At 37.6% G+C, this 22,393-nt stretch overlaps 1 protein-coding gene across 1 annotated transcript in view; it reads right to left on the minus strand.

Annotated features, from left to right (window-relative positions):
* Adss (adenylosuccinate synthetase) overlaps positions 1 to 22,393 on the minus strand; it is a 52,886-nt gene that overhangs the window by 8,802 nt on the left and 21,691 nt on the right. The window contains exons 3-8 of the mRNA XM_083137751.1: positions 12,078 to 12,208; positions 11,068 to 11,216; positions 5,388 to 5,593; positions 3,021 to 3,175; positions 1,794 to 1,918; positions 727 to 853 (exon numbers count right to left, since the gene is read on the minus strand). Of these exons, the coding sequence (XP_082993877.1) occupies positions 727 to 853; positions 1,794 to 1,918; positions 3,021 to 3,175; positions 5,388 to 5,593; positions 11,068 to 11,216; positions 12,078 to 12,208 (893 nt within the window). The remainder of the gene's footprint in view (positions 1 to 726; positions 854 to 1,793; positions 1,919 to 3,020; positions 3,176 to 5,387; positions 5,594 to 11,067; positions 11,217 to 12,077; positions 12,209 to 22,393) is intronic.

A 22,393-nucleotide genomic window follows, 5' to 3' on the forward strand; every position in this document is an offset into this window, starting at 1 on the left:
TGCTCTTTCTAAGGCCTTCTGCACTATAGGTATAGTTGGAAATTAAGAAACTAATATTTTTAATGAAAACTGAAGCTGTTACTTTAAAAACTTGACTTGCCGGTTGATTTCTTGACAGGTAGACACCCTGTTTGAGGATTTTATCATCTGCAGCACGATAGTGTGAAAAGATGCCTAGAATTGCAGTTACAGCATCTGACGGTTTATGAGTTAGATCAAGATGGCCCTATTCCAGTAATCTCAAAATTCCTACATGTAAATAATAAGGCTGAACTAATACCAATGGTGATATTCTTTCATATTTCCACCAATGGTGATATTCTTTCATATTTCCACCAATGCTGATGTTTGAAAATTATAACAATTAAAAGTTATTCAAAATATTGATTACATCAGTGTGTAAGTGAACTCTTTACCCCTCTGGCGGTTGGTTGAACCCGAGCCGCTTTATGCAGGGGTGATCACCAACCCTGAGAACTGAACATGAGCTCACATTTAACAGTCAAAAACACTACCACAGTGGAACCACCATTTTACGTTCTCAGATTATACATTCCCACTTTTAAGTAAAAGTACCAGTTCTAATGCAATAAACTGTTCTTTCCCGAATTCTACAATTTTCTTTCTAGCCACTGGTTCCTGAAGTACACAGAATATAGATTATTCCACTGAATCGTACAATCTTCATTGATTTGATCAACCAAAGATATTTTAACTTGCACTTACCTCTAGACTGGACAGTTCAGCATCATTAGATGGGAAATAGTTAAGCACTTTTTCACCTCTCTTATAGGCAATGCACACCTTCACCTCTGGGAAAACGTCCAGGATATCCAGCTTTGTCAAAGCAAGACTACAGAAAGAAAAAGTAACATGAATTACAACTCCACTCCGCTCACCAAGATCCAATTATAAAGAGCAACACAACAATGGATGGCATTTTTATTTAGCTGCTATAGGTTAACTGAAAGTTTATTGTTGGATTTAGACATCATCTCTGAATGGTGATTGCTTGACATTTGATCCAAATGGGGGATTTATTTTGGATGTCAAGGGCAATCAAATAATTTTGGATGTCAAGGGGAGACTGCATTCTTTTATGCCAAGTTGGGTTGTGTAATTTTGATGTCGAACATGGGGTGTACGTATTTACTCTTACATTAACTAAACATTTGTTAGTTTTGGATGTCTGGGAAGTAGAGGGGGGGGGGGTAACTTCCCACTCCACCCACGCATTAAAACAAAAATATAGTTCCAAACAAACTTATAGTTAAAGCACATAACTGCGCACTGAAAAACCATGAACTGACACAATCATCAGAAACAATTACATTCAAATTGGGGAAGGAGGACCATCAATACAAAAATGAAAGCAGAGTATTTTCATCTCCCGGACTATGATACATCTCGTGGTGAAGATACTACAAAGTTGAATTGTCATTTGTTCATTTTTCATGAATAATATGAGCTTTTCTTGTGCAGCTGTCATTTGAACAACCAGAGATTTCTCGGAAGACCCTGTACTTGCTTTCATCTACTTCATTTTTACAGCAGACCGAATAAATAACTCTAGATAATTACTGTAACCCTTTGTACATTCACATACAGAATTTCGACATTAAGTGTACATAATTTGAATGAAACTGAATGCCACTGCACTGAATACATATGTTACTTCATTAATCGTGTCTCTAAGAAATTTGTGTATACATATTAAAAGCAAAAATATTGAGAAAATCACTGTAGACATAATAAACCTAGAGATTATCTTTAAAATTAAAATTCACACTTACGAAGTATATCCATTAACCATCGAGGTATATTGAAGTAATGGAATGTCTAACCAACCACAGCGCCTCTTCCTCTTTGTAGTAACACCAATTTCATGGCCTCGAGTTTGTAGAAGGTCTCCTGTTGCCTTTTGAAAGAAATAAAAATTTCACTATGAATTCAACTACATTTTTACATCATCCATTGAAGTAATTCAAATTTACAGCCACTAGCTCTTGAACAAAACACATTTTGAACTATATTTTATGAGTTTGAATCAGTTTTGTATGTTTTATTTTACTGTGACAAAGCTGAGGCACAGATTATTAGTAAATGTTGAAAGGAAGTACTTGAATAATCCAAGCTCCTGAAAAATATTTCTCTCCCATTGTATTTGTTATTTTTACATTGCTTGTGCACCTCTATTATGCTAATCATGTTGATGGGGATGAATGATGATTAAATGAAGAATGAAAAATATGTATGTTAGCATCTCAAAATTATGTGTGATGTATTGATATATTTCCATGGTAAAGGTAGGTAAAGTTCCATGTTCACATTGCAACATGCCCTGAAGACACATAAAAAAAAAGGAGGGGAAGGGGGGGGGGGGTTGCAGTGGTACGGCTCCACACATTCATGATCTAACTCATTTTTGGGGGTAATGTTATCAGAACTACGCTCTGGCCACCTTTATCCCCATCTTTGATTTGATTTGATTTAGTTTATTTTACTTCACGTTTTGTGCCTCTTGGCTAATTTGCGAAGATGGGGATGAGTGATGAAATGATGAAATTGATGAATGGACATTCACAAACAACAAAGCCCGACCAGGATTCGAACCCGGGACCCTTGGCGTCGCAGCGCGATGTGCTAACCACTCGGCCACAGGGTCGGGGAAGTATCCCCATCTATTTGAGGCTGGGTGAACCGTAGAGCTGCTTCATGCGGGGACAATTCTGACCTTAGATCACGCACCATGAGAATTGAACCTGGTTCTCCATGTATGCGTGAATTCAATCTTCAAATACATAAAAACACACATACCATAGAAATAAATATCCTATGAGTAAAATTGTTCGCAATAACAAATATTGATTGCAATTTTTTGTATATTGGGATATATTTTTATCAATAATCCTCTTATAATTTGGTTCATATGAAGAACACCACAGAACTATGCTTCACATACTGAAATTCCATCAATCAGTACATAGTATTGTATAAACTACAGAAGCAAGAGAACTTACATCTTTCAATTCAGTGGGGAATGGACCATCACCCACCCTCGTCGTGTAAGCCTTCACCACTCCGATGACTTCCCCTATGTTCTTGGGAGGCAGACCTAGTCCTGTGCAAACTCCTCCAATACTGCAATTCGACGATGTTACATACGGGTAAGTACCTGTTTAGTGAAATCATATCTTGTTAGTACATCCTTGGTTGCAGATTGCAAATTTATTTCTACAATTCTGCTGAATCCAACTTATAAATTCAAGAAACACAGTTGAAAACAAAAAGCACTTTTACTAGCATTCCAAATGTTTTCTAAACAATTCATTACAAATAAAACAATAGTAAAATTATGTCAAAGTACATAAAAAGAAGAAAACAGGTAATGGTTTACTAAAACATACCATTATAACTTGTTACTTCTATTTCTGAGCAATGGGAAAAATAAAATGACTACTAATGCATTGATTGTTTATAATATTAATTTTGATTGTGTAATTATATATGAAACTGAAAAACAAATATTTAACACAATCAAAGAGATAGCACTGGGTCATTCCATGCAAAGTCTAAAATAAAATTTAAAAATCCCACAACAGATCTCCCATTTTGTTTAAATTTTGCCTGAAGGTGTTAAAAAAAATTCTAACTTTTACTTTCCGAACTGCATTTGTTGGTTACGTTTTATATTAACTGCCTATAAAACACCAGTGAAATATTACAGTCACATGTACAGTACTTAATCACATGCCTTGTATGTACAAAGCCTCATTCTTAGAAATACATTTACAACTAGAATAATGGCTGCATTGGAAAATGAAAATGTATTCATGTTGGAGAGGAAGCCTTTCCGAATTTAAGCACTTTTTTCTTTAAAAAAAATGACCTTAATAAGAGAATTTTACTATGGACAGTAAAAATTACAACAAAGGTTCCAGATATTCACGATCTGGAATGTCGTTCTGTTCAGTTCCAGTCCATTTCGAGACCTGAGTGTAAGTACAACTACAACTGATTTTTCCGAAAGTTATTGACCTTTAAATTCTGGTAAAAATCCCTTGTGTGTAATTTCAACAAATATCAAGTATAATTTGAGCAAAGATTCCTGATTGGATCTTGTACACAAAATGTTAATTTCATGTTTGTTACAATCACTCATGTTTGTTACAATCACCAGGAAACGTTTTACAGGACTACCAGATAGCCCTCTAAATAATCTAGTCTCAAATTCTATCAGCACCTGAAAATGGCATCTTTTCTTCATTGTGTAAAGCAACTAACAACACCCTCACTCTAAGCTCACCAAGCAATATAGTTACGAATTTAAAATTTTTGGAAATTTCTTTCAATGCCTTAATGCTGCTACAGGCAAAATTTGAACAAAATCTGAGACATGTAGGAGGGAACATTTTGCCCTGACCCCAAACAGAGCCAACTGTTCAGGTTTTTCCAACCATACATTTCCTATATTATAATTTTCTTATCCACAGGCCCTGATGAATGTGCAATAGTTTACACTGTACTAATAAAGATTCTACTCTATAACTAATACACATAAATAATAAAGTTGAGCCAATACAGATCCTGATGTATCAATATTGGAAAGTATTGGTTGAAATTTAATCACTGATAAGAGACAATATTTTTCTGGAGTTCATGTATTCTGTGAAGACAGTCTGCAAAAATCCCACACAGTAATTTTGTGGAGTCTAATAATTCTGAAAATTATGCAAAACTTGCTTTCCTTTATTTTGCACCAGTATTGTGAGAAAGAAAATGAAATTTGTAATTCAATAAATGCTACTTTAATATTCTGTTGTAATTCTTTGAATATTTTACAGCAAAGCACTAGTAAATTGATGTGGATAAATAAATGCAATGCAATAATTACATATTAATATTAATAAACATTTTGCAAAACAATTGTTACAATTTTCAAACATTGGTATCAGTTGATTGATTGTATTAGGTTATTTTACGTAGCTTTTCTGCCACTTTTGTCTATTTGCAACAATGAGGATGAGTGATGATATGATGAAATTGATGAAGGGACACTCACAAAGAACACCCACGCGCAGGCTGGAATTCAAACCCAGGCCACCTGGTGTTATAGCATGCTGTGCTAACCACACCACCACGGAGATTGGCTCATTGTTATCAGTGAGGAGAGGGAAGACTATCGGAAACTATATTGGCACAGTCCTAATAAATAACAAACCCAGAGTTTGTATCACAAGTTACAGATGCCAAATGGCTATCATATATCTATCACTTTTCTCCACTACATTATGTACTTAAAAAAAAACGAATAAGGAATGATTACAACACACAATGCCCCTAAATGCAACCAGATTCCGTAATGGACCACACAGGTAAGTACATACCAAAATCTATGTCCAACATGGCTGCATTGGCTCCTTCCACCAACACCTTCAGCCCCATGTTGAGAGCACTGTGAAGGTACGACACCGTCTCCACAACGATGGGACGTATCCGGTCCGCAAAGCTTTTATATCGAGCCAACTCTTCACTAACATTCACTTCCAGGGAAGGGAACATCCGCTGGTACACTAGCACCAAACTCTCAAACCTGTGGTTGCACAAACAAGAAAGTGTTTAAATTTCTAGCAATACCATTGGAAACAATACAGTGACTTTTCTACTGAACATGTGAGAAAAACAAGTATACAAAATTTTTTTCAATACACACTCAGATTTCCCGCTCATTTTGCCAAAAAAAAACAGACTTTTCACACCAAGTGATGGAACTAATATATATATTTTGATTAACATGCAAAATTAAAGACCCACAATTTTTTCTTTGTCCGGTGAGTTTCCTCTCTCCTCTTTCATTTTTTATATATATATATATATATATATATATACACACACACACACGTGTGTGTAGGTCTTCAATTTTGCATGTTAATCAAATGAATCAAGTTGTTTCAACATTCTTGAAAACAAATTATGAAAAATAAAGGTACATTTTTACACAAAACATTCCCCAAAAAATAAACTCTTAAAAGGTAAAGTTTCCCATGCATATAGCACCATACCATGATGCAGTGGCAGCTGGCAGCTAGTATGATGGGTAGTGCCAACGTGATCAAGAAATCGATAAATTTTCGCTAGCATATGTCATAGAAATCTAATGAAAGAGGTAATTTTAATGGAACTTTGTTTACTAAAATTGCAGACAAAAATTCAGAGTTCCTAAGATTGGTTTATTTTACTTCGCATTTGTACTACTTTTGGCTAATCGCGAAGATAAGGATGAGTGAACACTCACAAAGAACACCGATGAGCAGGCAGATTCGATCCTGCAATCCCTGGTGTCGTAGCATGCTGTGCAGAGGTCGGCCAGAGTTTCTAGGAAATATATCAGACTATTAAAATTTCGATGCCTGTCACCTTTACCATTTTTTGGATATTTAAATGTTTAAATTTGGCATGGGACAGCCAAGTTGTTTAACTTTTAATTTAATATCGTATAGTACCTTGGAAAATGGTGTATGTAATAATGCTCTAATCTGACTCATCTTTCCTAACTACCCTTCCTTTCACACAACATCGGACACTTTCACTTCACTAAAAAGAAAAACACTGAACAATTAGAGACACCGAGTCGATCACGGTATTCTCGCCTTGCTTTGTTTATAATTTGCAACCCCAGTACGGCAGACAGTACATCAACGACCGGTGTTACTAACAACTGAAATATGATTATCTGCTAAATGAACTGTAGATCTACAATTTTTAGAATTCAATGCAAGAAATTGAATTAAATCTCCAAGTGAAATTCTTATACTGATAGATTTTCGGTGTGATTTTTTACAAATATTAAAGTAATGGTGATGCGAATTCCCTCTGATATTTAGGCAATTCTTTTGTACAGTAAATGTCTTCAATGTTGTGAACGTCAGTTGCAACACATGAGTGTGTGTGCATGAGAGCAAGGGACATATCTTTTCTTAAGGAATAAATCGATAACAAAAAAGTCTGGATGGCTCTTTAGATGCATCTATCTAAATGGTTATATAAATTTGGGGAAGATATTACGTTCGTTCTTGCCAACTATGCAGGAAAGTATCTTTCTCGCGAATTACTTCTCCAACGAGTATTACAAATCGGTCAGGATTAGTCACTTCTCTGTGAAGTTTGCAACTATGTCAACACAATGCGAAAGCTCTCGTGTCGTCCCACGACGCGAGCTGGCACGGCTGGTTGTCTTATGGCTGCCACTGGGCTACCACAACACCTCTTCGCTCGTTAACTGCAGAGACTTTTGCATGCCTCCGCGCAGGCCAGATTATGCTGGCCCAGAGCAAGTGAGAGAACAGCTGGGGATGCAGCGCAGGAATTGAGGCGGCCGTAAGCTGGAATGCCATTGAGATTCAAATCGCCTCGTTCGTAAATGTATTAATTTAACTATATTTTGGCAAAGCAAGTGCTATTTCTTTTTCTGAGGGTAGAGCCATGGCACGGCGGCTCTCCCCTTAGAGCTGCCGCTGCCATGACGACACATTTAGGGGATGTGGGGGTAGGGCCCGACAAATTCTCAATCTATACCACTTTGGAGGTGATGCTCCAAACATCTCCCCTCCTCCCGCCCCCCGTACACATTGATTTGAGGCTGGGTGAGTCCCAGAGCCAGGCTGGAAAATTTTGACCTTAGATCACGAAACCTGGGAATTGAACTCCGGTCTCCCGTCTGACAGTCAGATGCCCTACAGATTAGAACACCACGGCTCTCAAAAATAAACCTCTTGATGGGAGAAAGTAAAATTAGTTTTCATTCCGGTCCTGCCAGGCAAAAAATATCCGACGTTTTGAGGTTTTGAAGTCTTTTACAAAATTCCCTCAACAGTCTCAGTAGTTGTGCACATTAAGTGATCGATTTTCTATCTCGCCACCGAGGTTCAAATTCTGGCAGGCACAAGGTTGTTCATTGCGAGTGTCTTTTCTTCAATTTCATCTAATCACCACTCAACGTCACAATTAAGCAAAAGGCTCAGAAAAAGAATGTAAAATAATAAAAATTCAACGACGTTTTCCTGATTTCCAGGTCAGGGGGAACCCTGAATCTTCTACTGGAAGTTTGCGAGTTCCATTTTGCATTTTGAGAATAAAATGCAACAGATAAATATGTAAAGTACAATTCAATCCTGATGATTCAAAGTTGAACTTCACAAAATTAAGACGTGCCCTACTTTGACAAAAAGGAGGCACAACAAGTATGTTATCCTGTATCTTAGTTTATGGCAAAATGTTATTTACAAAAATAGGAGCCAGTATTTTTCATGAAATATTTAGTAACTGCTTCATTACAGGAATGAACTAATCCAATATAAAATTATAAACATATATATTAAATTAGAAAATTACAAATTATGGTAATGCACATACATTTTTTAAAAACTAATGATACATTTATATAGTCCAAACAAAAGAAACTATGAAACTACCAAATACCCTGTTGAAAATTTTGTCTACTGTTCTCAGTAGATCTATAGGTGTTTTGAAACATCTACTGTGGTCAGATTTTCAGATAAAATTAAAAATTGTTAACGAGGAGGAATGAAATGTAATATTTACAGCCACCATCTTAAGCTAAACAACACACCACATACATATTAAATATAATACTGAAAGATATTATTTTCACTTGTTTCTCTTCTGTACTGTTTTCAGTAGATCAATAGACATTTTCAAGCATCTACCGTGTTTAGATTTTCAAATAGATATAAACGTAAATTGTAAATCAGGAGGAATGAAAAGTTATATTTACAGCCAATATTTTGAGCTAGATGCAATACATTCAAAATTACATGTCTACTGAAGAGAATAATTTACTTGTAGTTCTTACTGTACATGTACATTAGGCCTACTGAAAGTGTTCAGTAGGAAACCATTGAGTTTCAGTAGATTTCAGACACACACAGAAGAGTTCAATTTATAACAGTAGATTCTGTCTACTGTAAACAGTAGAAATTTGCAGCAGGGTAAGCAATACAAAGGATAAATCAGTGCAAGTAATATTCCATTCAAGATCCACAGGTTGGACCGATGAAGTAAAAGTTGCACTCAATGCAATAAATGCCACTGACTTTCCCATAGGTTTTATCTGTTAAACTGACATACAAAATAATAATAATAATAAAAGATATTACTGAAGAAGTGAATGCAGACTGCTGCAAAGCATTAATCGTTAATGTTTTTGAAATCAAATGATGAACCAAATTTTATAAAGAGGACACACACAACGATGCTATTTCAAATGTCAGAATGTAATGATAAAGAACTCATTGTTCCATCACACTACATGATACATGTATAAGTAAATATGCATATCTATCTACAATTAACATGAAAGTATTATAAGAAGTAAACACAGCCCAGTGTTTAACTTCGAATGGTTAAATTATTATTGTCACCAAAGGTTCTAGGTTTGAATCCCAGCATAGTTGTTTTCCCTGAGTGTCCTGTCATCAATTTGAGCTAATCATCATTCATCCACTTCATCGCAATTAGGCAAAAGCGGCAGAAAAAATATGCAAAATTAGACAAATGAAAACATAAGAATTGCAAATATATATACATGTATATTGCTGATGCTCCAATAACTGACAACAAAGAAATAATGTGAGAATACATACCTAATAGTTTATCCATACCTAACACACAACCTTTTAATTAAATAGAAAAAGAGAGTGAAACATTACACAGTATCTGAAGAGAAACTTCACGAATGGTAAAATGCTGCCTATTTAGTTCACGTATAGATTCATTGTTGGAACCATACGGTCCCATTACTTTTCACAAGGTACTTGATAAAGTACTGGATTGAAAAATCTGGGGAAAACCTATGTTGCTGGTGCATGTTCATAACAACACATATTTGTGTAGAGATTACCTCTAAGAGAGTAGAATTAATCAATGCGCTCACATTTTAAAGAACTGGTTATTATTCACCCAAATAACTGAAAACCAACCAATATGAAATAATTACCGATATGTAGCTCTTGCCTCACAGAAAGTTCTTTACAAAACCTAAGTATATGAATTACACTTTTAATAATAATAATAATAATAATAATAAAATAGTATGGCAGAATTTTCACTAATTTCTAATTTGTGCCATCCGTGCTAATAGACCATCATCACTGAATGGTTAATGCTCTCACCTTTGATTGGTTGGTTTGATCCCTGGTGGGAGCTCATAAATTTTGGTGTTCGCCCAGCACAGTGACGACAATGGGGTAGCTACTTCAAAGCAATAGTTTAGAAAGTCAGAAATCTGCAGGTTGCGACTTAAAGCACTGACCACGCCATATTTCAGTAAAAAGCTGCTTGACAGGCCTTATTCCTCTCAGTTCGGTTCTGTTCAGTTATTCATATTAAAAGGTACAATTCAATTCTCAGTATTTTTTTTCTTTGCTTCTTGCACACAGATAAGCCATTTCTTTCTACTTTGGTTATTTTATGTCACTCTCTACTTGTTAGGTTAATCATGAAAATAAGGATGAATGCATTTCATTGGAAATTTAAAGTTTACAGTGGGATCCGAACCACTGTGCAATGGGCTTCCGCCGGGTATCGAACCTGAGACACTTTGATTGCAAGGCAACAATGTTACCACTATGTCATCGGCGAGGCCCCCAAGGACGAATGATTAACTGATGAAGTAGATAATGGGATGAACACAATGTTACATTTTTGCCTTAACCAGGGTTCAAATGGGACCCACGGCTTAGTAGCACATTACGCTTACTGACAGGTAAGAATTAAATTTTCTGGCTAGAACTAATTTTTAGTACAAAAAACGTTATCGAACCTAAAATGGTTTTAACCAGTTATCAAATTTATATTTCAAAGTAAAGGACACGTCCCCATGCTGACACAGTGAGTAAAAGGTAAAAAGGAAACGGAAGAAAGATTAAAGCCCGAAAATTCACAATAATTCCTGCTAAACCAACAATGCAGTGCACGGTGGCATGTACTTCTAAATACAACTGAAAGAAGAAAGCCCCAACAGAATACCTACTTTTAGTAACAACCTACTTTTCACTGAACTGGTTGAAGTCTCCAAGCAGGTCAGCTATGCGGATGCCATTCCTCGAAGCCTTTGATGAGTAGGTAGGACCGATTCCTTTCTTGGTCGTCCCCAGAGACTTCTTGCCTTTCTCGAGCTCCTGAAAGCCATCGACTTTCTGGAAAAGATAAGTATTGCACAAATGATAGATTATAAACCGATACAACAGGATGCATCATCAGCTGGGACAATTACATGTATGCAACTTCAGGGTCATCCTGTAGCTTCTTCTAATTACAAATAAATATGTCTTGTTAGCATGACATTATAACCTGATTTAGACTGAACAAAATGAGGTATCATGCATGTCTCTACCATCATTAATTTCAGAGATACACAAACATATTTGGATGACAACACTCAAGCACAGAATTATACAGGCTGTGGATCCAGACGCCAGAGCCTCGTTAGTCTGCAAAATGCAGTCCAGGGTCTACTACGTGGGAGAGAGGTTAACATTTGGGTGCCTCCCAAAAGAGTCATCCCTTTTACCCCCAAAACAACTTTTATAATAAATGATAGAAAAATAATTGTGTATTCTGCTCAAAAAAATACACATAGGTATGTAAAACAAATATTAAAATCATACACAAAATGAACATAACAAAAATTAGTATTAAATAAGACACACAGTCACTGTTAAATTTATTTGCATTATGAAATCAGTTTGGAAGGAAATCAATTTACTGGTTCATTCAGTGAACTTTGCATTGCGTTTACAGTTTTATAAAGGTACCTTCAGAAATGTTCCACTTAATAAGGGTGTACAGTCATAATTACAAGAAATTATATTGTTTTCAACTTCATTACTGGTATTTAACCTCTTAGTCTCCAGTGCCTATATTAATGGTCAGCAGAATGTTAAATTATTCATAAAATCAGTCTCATTTTGGAGTTGAATTTATTGTGCATTATTAACAATGTACACACACTACATGATAGAATGTGATCTGAAAATATGTGCAAGGAAGTTAGTTACCTGATGGAAATCAAATACCAAGTGTGCTCTGTCAGAAATGAGCAGCCGATCTTCCCAGTTGGTCAACCCCTTGGCTTCATTTTTCTCCAGCTCTTCAAATAAGCCGGGAAGGTGTATAACGACTCCATTCCCTGGGAAAAGATAAAAATAAATATCAAATTCCAAATTTTCAGATTCAGACTTCATTTATAACTTGTTTCTCCTGCCATGTTGCCGGTTGGGTATGTCAATTTGCATTAACTTCACAAGAAAGCTGATTAAAGTTTGATTTATGTGGATTTGTAACACACTAAAATATTTGCATAAAAATTTTATTACTGTTGATAATTCATGCTCAATGACAACCAGATACTTTGCACATGGAACATGATAGTTCATGAACACATTCCTCTGCAATTGACTAACCAATCAATTTGAACTTTGGTGTGTGACTTTTCGGAGACCTCATAGTTTGTCAACAAGTTTGTTCAATATGACACTGGAAAACTTCTTACCTCACATACCCGCAACACATTTGTTAAGAACACTAAAAAACACACAAACAGCACAATAAAAACACTTTAGGAATTAGATTCCATCTCTGAGAACTTAACAGCGTCCCTTCCGTTTAACCTCAACCAGCCCTGATGATTCAGAGATGAAATCGAAAGCTTGGAAGAACTAAAGTTTTTTTATTGTGCTGTTTGTGTTTTTTTAGTGTTTTAACAAAAAAAATTGTTAAAGTTTCTTTTCAGTCCACACTGTGCTCAGATAGGCTAATCGGGACTGGGACCTACAGTTTAAAGTTGGATCTGAACCACTGTGCGTGTGCCTCCACTGGGAGATCAAACCAGTGACTTCTTGATTACAAGGTGACAGTGTTGGCATTATACAAGTGGGAAACCTGTTTTCATAGTCAAGGCTCGGCTGGACCGATGCAGGGCAGTGTGGTTTGCTTTCGCTGTAGCCTAGATATTCTCAATAGTTTTGTGGCTATGCAAGTCTACTAAACTGTCAATAATATCTATATAACAGCAAAAGAAAATCACATGAATATTCATGTGAATGCTCTAGAAGGCATTCTAAGTAGATGAAATTTTTCAATTTTGTAATATCATAGCAGTTTTTCGAAACGAGATCAAAACTAGAAAACAGCTGCCCTGGTCTGGCATCGGCCAAAGGTTCAGCCAACCCTCGAGATGTATTGCCAGCTAATGCATTGATGGCACTGAAAACAGTACATGCTTCAGAAATAAATGAACCTTTTAAATTTGGAAAATTTTACAAATGTGTCATTATTATATTCTTATTGAGGGAAGGATAAAACCAATCCTGGCTAGAATGAAAATTTGCCATTGTTGTCAAGCATACTTGGGAGCAGTGGTGGCGATTAGTTTCCAAAAGTGGGGGGGGACAAGTTGCCAAAACTGGAGGGGTAAACACAGAATATTTCCCTTTGTAGATAAGGTTTATCATAGTATGGGGGGCAAAAGTGGCGAAAAGTGGGGGGGGGGGCGACCGCCCCCTCGCCGCCACTGCTTGGAGGTGTTCTTTACCAGCCTTCCGGCGAATTATCACCCTGTCTAAAAATAATGAATATTTCTAATCCATAAACAGAATGGAACAAAATATATTTGTTTAAAAATGGCTGACTAAATTCTAAGACACAAACATACACACAAAAAAATATTCCTACACTTGTTTAACTTTCACTTTCAATTTTGTTCTGCAAATTCATTGTGCACTTGTACAGTCAACGGCAGAGATAATGGTAGGCAAATTATCCACTGCTATTACTTTTTTATTCTACATCCCGTGTTGGTTTAAGGAATGAAACTATGTTGGTTCAAAGCAGATATTGCCCTCTGCTTATTGACGTCTTTATTTCAATTCATTGACATCACACTGTGTAATACAGGCCGACTGAAAAGGGGGTGGTCAATTCGTCTACAGTTTCTTTCGCCGCTGGGTGTACACTTTAACCTTTCCCTCTCACTCTTCCAACAACACAATTACAAGTTATTTCTGCTCCCCTTTCTTAATTAGTGTGTCATCTTATTGGAGCAGTGCCCACAAGCACACCAGGACGCTGCCAGATCTTGGCTTAGAAGCAGATATTTAAGTCACCTGTGCAGAAGAATGTCGGATCAGCATGCACACAACCATTACTCTTTCCCTACCAAAATATAGCAGCTTGGAAGCAACTTAGTTCTTCTCAATGTGGTACTCACTTCCCCATACTGGTGTTACATGTGCATACATGTTTACTGGTTGAACAAAATATTATGGGTTCATCGAAACTTTGGTTATTTGTACACCTCACATTGTAGTGGGACAAATTTCATTACAAAAACTAAATGTGGGGCAGAGCTCATATACGCTGTTATTTACTGTCACAATATACTGGCACACTGAGGTAGGCCAGGAATTATGCAGAAAATTGAAACTTTCAGCCTTGGTTCGCCGAACTATTCTTGATTGGATTTCACTGGACATCAAGAAAGTCCCTAGCTCAGTAAATACTGGTATACACTTATTCCCACAGAAACTATACTATATTCCCAGAATCTGTGGATCAAGGTTGCGCATAGCGGTAGAAAAGGAGGGAAATCGAGTGGGCAGAGCATGCTGCTGTGAATGTTGGTAACGGTAGTCGCGCGCCCCCTCCACGCAATCCCGTTCCCTCTCACGTCACTGTTTGCGCAGACACTTGATGGAAGGGGAGGGGACAAAGTTGTCTTATCGGTGCTTCTATCTCTTTAGGAAGAGAGAGAACAAGGAGGAATATAGAGAAATGGAAGGAAAGGGGGAAGAAGGCGGCAGTAGTGCCCCTAAGACAAAGAAAGAAAAGTCAAGGGAAAAAGAGAGAGGAAGAAAAATAGAGGAAGAGACATCCCCATCTCTCCCTCGACTATCTCACCTCCATTCCCCAAAATTTCCTTCTATCTATCTCTCTCGTGTCCCCCCAATTCCAAACCCAAACATGAATGTGATAACTAGAGACCGGATGTTTAGGCACTAAAAACATATAAAATAGGCAGGCAAATAAGCACTTCTAATTTTCAGAATAGGCAGTAAAATAGGCATTGAAATACAAATAGGCAATAAAAAAGGCAATGAAATTTAACTCAAAATAATGAAGATAGAGATACAAAAAGAAATAGGTGTTTAAATAATATAGAAACATACCAGTATATTCTTTATAGTTGCTCATCATTAGAGACAGCAGTCCAATATTGTACTTAAATCACTGGAAACAGGAGTCACCTCAGCCCAAAATTTTCCATTGTATAATGGCTACACACAATAGTCTCACAAAAGAAATTGTTGGCTACTTCCAACCAGTACGCAAATTATTTAAATATACACTTTATCACTGCACACAGGGTTATTTCAGTTAAAAAATTTACACTATATATTCCGCACAGCAGTTCGAACTAAGAAAGTGTTTAAATGCATTTCAAGTTTGTACTGTACGGTTTGGCAGTTTCTGAATAAGAAGCACTAATTGTGGTTGCACATCACAACAAGGTATTTCTTCAGGTGATCAACCGACAAGTTATGTCTGCAATCGGACAACATATTTTTTTAGAATTGAAAAAGATCTTTCAACCTCCACGTGGATCTAACTCAGTTTGTATATTTTCGCCTTTCAGAACATGTTGAATTGCCCTTACTTTGTCCAAGTCCTTATTAGCTGCAATAACTCGCTAACTGTTATTTTTAAATTTCTTGGAAGCATCGGAAACTAATCCTGGGAACAGGATATTGTATGCACAGAGTTCAGTCATGTCCCACTTTTAAAGAAAATGCCTAAAATAGGCAATACCTGGCATTTATGAAATAATATAGGCAATATCGTATGAAATAGGCAAAATTAAATTGCCTTTAAATGAAGCTAATCCCTCCCCCCTGGCCTTCGCAACATTCGTTTTCATCATATCTCTAACAGGAAAGAATAGGCATTTTGCCTAACATCCGGTCTCTAGTGATAACTTATTTACGTATCTATTTTTTCTTGTTCGCCCACCTTACTACCCTCTGCAGTAGCGACGATTGGGCACCAAAATTGGAGGACAAGGAGCTTACTTTTCTTGGTTGGTTGATTGATTGATTGATTTGGAGTTTTAAGTCCACTTTATGCACAGTAAGGCTAATCGGGACTGGACCTACAGTTTAAAGTGGGATCCGAACCAGTACGTGCCTCCACCTGGAATCGAACCCGGGACCCCTTCATTACAAGACGACGACGATACCACTACGCCATCGGAGAGGCTCCTTACTTTACTTTTCTTGGTAGACAAGCTTTAGCATTAAGAAGCCATAGTGCATGGTCAAATCCCTCCCCCCCCCTCCTCATCGGCGACACTGACCCTCTGGTGTCGTGAACGGGGCCGTAGGTTGTTTTTATGGACGTGGAAAGGTAAATTAAGCACTAAATACCGTTGGTTACTAACCGAACCCTTTGCTAGGTTCGTCTCGAAATAATTTGCAAGAAGAGTACCTTCTTAATCTAATATCATGCCTCTAGTACTAATGCTTTTTATCAGACGATGTAAAGTGGATTAAGATCTCATTTCATACGTACAAGATACTGACGCACTTCAGCACGTGCTTGGCCTATTAGGTAACAAGCCTCCTCCCACCAAAACACCTTCGACAGGCCTTTCATTCGCAAATTGCCAAGAGTTCGCTTTGCTCCTTTCCTTCTCGTGACCTCCCGCTGTAAACAATCTGGCGGCGATTTCAAGGCTGACACGTGACCACAAAACACAAACAACCCTCCCCCCTTTCCAGATCTCCCCCGGTAAAAATACAGCTCAAGGTTTGCATAACCAGCGCCCGCATCCTAGGTTCCAACGAAGTATTTTTGTGCTATGTAAAAATACCTCAAGGGGCCTACGAGAAAGAAGGGTAGGATTGCTTCCTCGCTGGCCTTTTCGACACTTATACATCTGCAGGGCTGGCGCTAATCATTTTGCCGCCCTGGACAGTGGCGGTAGATGCTGCTCCCTTTCAAACGCCTCGCCCCCGCCGCCATTACGCAGCAATGGGAAATTGAAAATCAATATATTCATAAGTAAAACATCAAACTATAAAATAAATAATGAAACCTGTTACGGTTCTGTAATACTATTAAGTATAAAAGGATGTCTCGGCCACAGCAAAACTTTAAAAATGCGACATTTCTTATATTTTATGAAAACTCTCTCTCTTTTCTCTCAAACGTATCTTAAATGTAACAAGTATTACGAAAGAAATGAAGGCTTGACTTCGTATGTTAACCGTTGTAGGCCTATGATATATGCTTGGATTTTTAAAAGAATTACATGTAGGGTCTTCAATTCCTGGATCTATCGCGTGGGTGATTTAAGGTCTGAATTTTTTCCTGCGTTGTCCTCACATAAAACGGCTCCGGGGTTTACCCAGCCTCACATTAATGGGTACCTGTAGGCAAGGGGTAAATGCAGCCGGAGAGTGGTGCTGATCACATCACCTCCAAAATTGCCGAAATCGAGGATGTTTGTGGCCCTACCCCCCATTTCCTAAATGTGCCTACATGACATGGTGCTATATGCAAGGCGAACTTTACCTTTACATGTGTCTTTTTCGTATAATGCTACCTTGCATAAAATGAAAAGAAACGCGTTTCAGACTTGATTGAACGAAGATAGTATTTTTGTTATCCCTAATTTTTTAAAAAAACTTCGTTCGCCACTTGCCACGGTTACCGACAAAGTTAAAAAAAATAGACGTGTAACACTCACATTAGGTGCAAAATCATGACCCTTTATCCGAAAGTACCTTTAGTTCATATTTTAAATCAGTAGCTTCATGTGTTAACATACCGGCAAGTTTTGTACACTTTTCAGACAAAAGATCAGATGGCATGTCTTTAAGCTTACTAATATCATTAAAAAAGAAATCGAAAAATTCACTATGATGCTTAAGCTACTCAATTTTTTTCCCCTTAGAGCTGAAATGATCGTCTAGGATCTGGTAATAAAAATCAACTTCGTACAGTTTTCGTGGATCTTCAACAGTTTCATCATACTGAAATTGCTTCTTTCGATTTCGGCCCTCTACAGTGTTTGGTTTGGTTTGTAATACCCTGAGTGCAACATTCGGAAGTTTTATTGTCGCCACTTATTTAAAGAAGCACATCATAGTCCTCTCCCACTTGGTATCTCAACGGAGTTAAGGCATCGAATCTGCTTTCCCACCTTGTGGCACTCAGGCTTTTAAAGTGAGACTACTAATATGTTCCTTCAGAACGGTGGGTTGGCATATTATAATCGTATTAACATCCAAGTTATTTATTTAGTAATATAGTATAATATTATAACTTCCAAGTTTGCAATAGGCTTATTTTTAATTCCCTTCCAATTTTGCCGTTCTGGGCGGTGGCACGGTCCCCCCCCTTCCGCCGGCCCTGTACATCTGCCTGAAGTGGACGCGCTGGTTATTTAATTTGCTTAGTCTGCATGTCATAACGCGTTATGTAACGCGTCACTCAACCAAACCGCGTGGCTGCGTAAGTTCTCGCAAGGACGTGCTCCGATTCTTAGGAATGTCCTCCCCTTCCTCGTACAGTCACGAGAAAAAGTTGAGTGGGGTCTGTGTGTCAACTGTTCACAACCTGACTTAATGAATGTTTAGAGAACAGTGGCGTCAACTTATATGAGCCTACGGGGCTCGAGACCATCCAATAATTTGCCTGTTATTATATATTATTTTAGAAATAAATCCTCACCTTAAGAAAACAAGAATGTTTCATCATTATACGTTCCTCTCAACTTTATTACTACGTGTTATTAAAATTTTTCGTAATTTGTTACATCTTATCCGTTATTAGCAAAGTATCGGATCCATAGGCACTAAAAGTGATAAACATCGGAAGGTTTTTCATTTTCCCTGATTATACACTAAAAAAACCCAGTTATCTTCGAAATAGGCACTTATATAACTAAAATAGCCAAAAAGACGCACTACAAAACTCGTGATTTTATCTTAGAAATGGACTGCAAGGGTACAGTCTCGCACCAGATATACATTTACGAGTATTTCAACATCGTCGAAATGGGCACTGGTACTGAAAAAAGAAAGCATAGTACAAGAGGGTATGAATTCCTCTCCATGTTAAAAGTGGAAACGTTTTTCTGAAAGCTCGACACGATCTGTAAAAAATATGATAGTAAGTGTTTACAGAATCCCACGTATTCCTTATGGAGAAGCAACTTCAAGTGACGGCTAATCAAATGGAAGTCTCTACTTTTCCCAACACAAACAAAATCTTCAACGTGTTTTCTTTCCGTTCATGTGTTTTTCTACATAATCGAAAGCTTGAACAAGTGAACAAGCTTGTTTCCCAAGAGAACAAGGAAAACAATACTGCCATAAGTGTAATGCTAATCCCTCCCCCCATTCCTACAACTATTCGGCGCACAGACCTCTCTTTTCCCTGCTCGACGCGTGATGGTCGCTGGGGGAGGAGCAGTTTCGGCTCCTCACGCCTGGCTGGACATGGAAACTGTTCCTCGTGCCAATAAAATCCTACATTTTCTGGCTACGAAACAAAAAAAAAATACATTTTAGGACAAATCCTCAGCATATTTATGCATTATTGCTTAAAAATATCAAACAAATCTCCGTGTTTAGCCCACCCAAAGTTTCTCAAAAGTTGGCGCTTCTGTTAGATGATGTTATGAGCGCGCAATTTTCGGCAGTCTTATTTTGAACAGGTCCTATATTGTGGGAATCAAATGTTTTGCATTATGAAAACATGGCTTTCAGTGCAGAGAGACTGATAAGTATGCTTGAAACTAGGTGTGCGCGCGGTCGTTTCAGGGATATTGAAAAATATTCCGTCTCGATAAGACACTGCGTCAGAAATTTCACATTGAAACGACAAGTTTCATTCGGAAAATTGGAGAAAACAATAACTTCAGTGAGAAACTGTGTGCAGAATTTCACACTTCCCCACTGTCTGAAAATCTTCCAGTACCGAAAACTTTTTTTTTTTCTGGAAATGGTGAACATTCCCTCCCGAACTCAAAGATTTTATTTTTATTTTCCGACCTGATCCCATCCCAACCAAAAAACTTCAGTCCTGCATAATATGTTTACATTTAGGGACAATGGGTCCTACATTTTGCTAGTTAAGATGGGATAGCTCTACATGTGGTCAGTGCATCGACTACAATCACAGGTGTTTATGGACTCTTCCATTGATTCGATTTCCTGCATGTTAACGATGCCGCTGTGATCGTTTTTTTTTCTTTTTACTCCTACCGTCCGTCTCCGGGTAAAGGCCAAGTGGTATCAAGTTACGTATATGCAAAATAGCTACTTCGCTCTTTGCCACATACAAAACATGGGGATATATGTGCATCTGACTGTACGAGATTCATTGTTATCGCGCAAATGGCAAACCTTGGGAGTGAAACACACTGACATCTGGTGGTGCAGTTCCAAACTTCATGTACATGAAGTACTTTGAACTGAATACGGTATATTTCTTTTCGACACTCCCTCGCATATGCGAAATTATAAACTGAACAAGAAATATATTTAAAGAATCTCCGTACCAATAAATAACTTCAATCCCTGTTCCATGTGGCAAGAACCAAAGTTTCAACATTAAAATTAGACAACATTATTCAAAGTTAACGGTAGTTGTGGGGCATCAAAACGACCAGTGTCATCCTTTTATCAGAAATCTGGTGACACACAGTGACAAGACCAATGAAATCAGTTCACCTAGCACTTACATGAACACCGAGTTTCGTACGAAGACGAACCAGACACTGGCAAATGGCATGTCGTGGCTGCACGATGTTAAATAAAAAAGGACATGGGTCAGATAAATCATTCCAATTTAGAAGCAGCAGCTTCGGGATTATAAACCGCGACTCCATTATCTGGGACGATAATGGGAGTATCGTTTACAATGAGGGGAGGGAAGGTCATGGTCCGGATCCAGCCGGGATATCTCCGAATGTCGTTCCAAATGCTGTGCGACCTAAGTGCACATTAAGTACATTGAGCTATAGAAACTACAGCATGCAGCAAGGAAAAACGTCGCGATGCACTGGTACCTCTTTACTCAGCAGAAACGAGAATAGTAATAAGCATGGCCCGGATTCTCAGGTTTTAACCTATTTTATTCCTTACTTGGTAACGTCACTACTATTTTAACGTATATTTTCCTTATAGACATTTCTTAATGAAATACATGAATCCTATAGGTCCTAAAAACGGCTAAAAGGAGTTAACTTACAAAAAAGCCTAAATTCAACTTTTCCGCTAAATGTGAAAAATTACAAAATACTGAAACCTTGCTTTGTTTCATCAGAGTGAACACATTGTACGGCAATAAGAAAACTTATTCTCCCCCCTTTCTCTCTCTCTCTCTCTCACACACACACACACAGAACGGGGAATGGAAATGAGAGAAGGGAAAGGGCATGAGAAAAAAATGGAAGCAAAGTTAGCATTACAAAAGAAATAGCTTAACAATGACACGTTTTAAATTTTTATAATATTCTGTATTTTCTAAAAACTGTTTTTTTGTACGCTTTAAGTTTAGTAAACATGTATTATGTGAAGGTAAATGTGTTTGCAGTATTGATGCTCATGTAAACGCAAAGATTTCCGATTGATTTCAATAAAAATACGGTTAGGTAAGAAATCCTAAAAAGGGCTAAATCGTCTCTTTATAAAGTCTAAAATGATATCTATTAAATCCTAAAAGTCCGGGCCCTAGTAATAAATCGAGTGATCTCTTGTTCAGATGAAAAATCTACAAAACTTGCATTGCAGGGCTCTGCCAAAAAGCCCTCTGACGCTGTTGTCGAGGGAGAATGTGGGATGCAAACAGCTGTTTATCATGTAATCCTACCAAAACGTCGCTGTCGCCCTTTATTCAGTGACAAGTGTTTGTATCATCACGAAAGCACACGGAATATTTAACAAAGCAAGCAGTGGCGTTCCCAATGAGGGTTGGTGGGGGTCATAAACCCCCTTTTGGCCCAGTATTCTTAGGAATGACAAAATTAGAGCGAACTACTAAAAAACTATACATATGGCAACACGGACGCACATTGAGCAAAATCGAAGGGGAAGATAGAGGGCAAAACAAATGGCTGTACACTTTAAACTGAGTTTGGCATAAGATGTCACTGTTTTCGCGCTTGCAGAAACCGCACGGCGTTGTCAGTCAACCCCATCTGTTGTTGGGATCCACGTTGCGAATAAAGTACACTGGAATGCAAAAATATACGTACAGAACACGAACCACTACCACGATAATTGTGCAACATGACCTTCTTGAATGA

This window comes from Lepisma saccharinum, chromosome 16 (genome assembly GCF_977018435.1).
Source record: "Lepisma saccharinum chromosome 16, izLepSacc3.1, whole genome shotgun sequence".
Taxonomy (NCBI): domain Eukaryota; kingdom Metazoa; phylum Arthropoda; class Insecta; order Zygentoma; family Lepismatidae; genus Lepisma; species Lepisma saccharinum.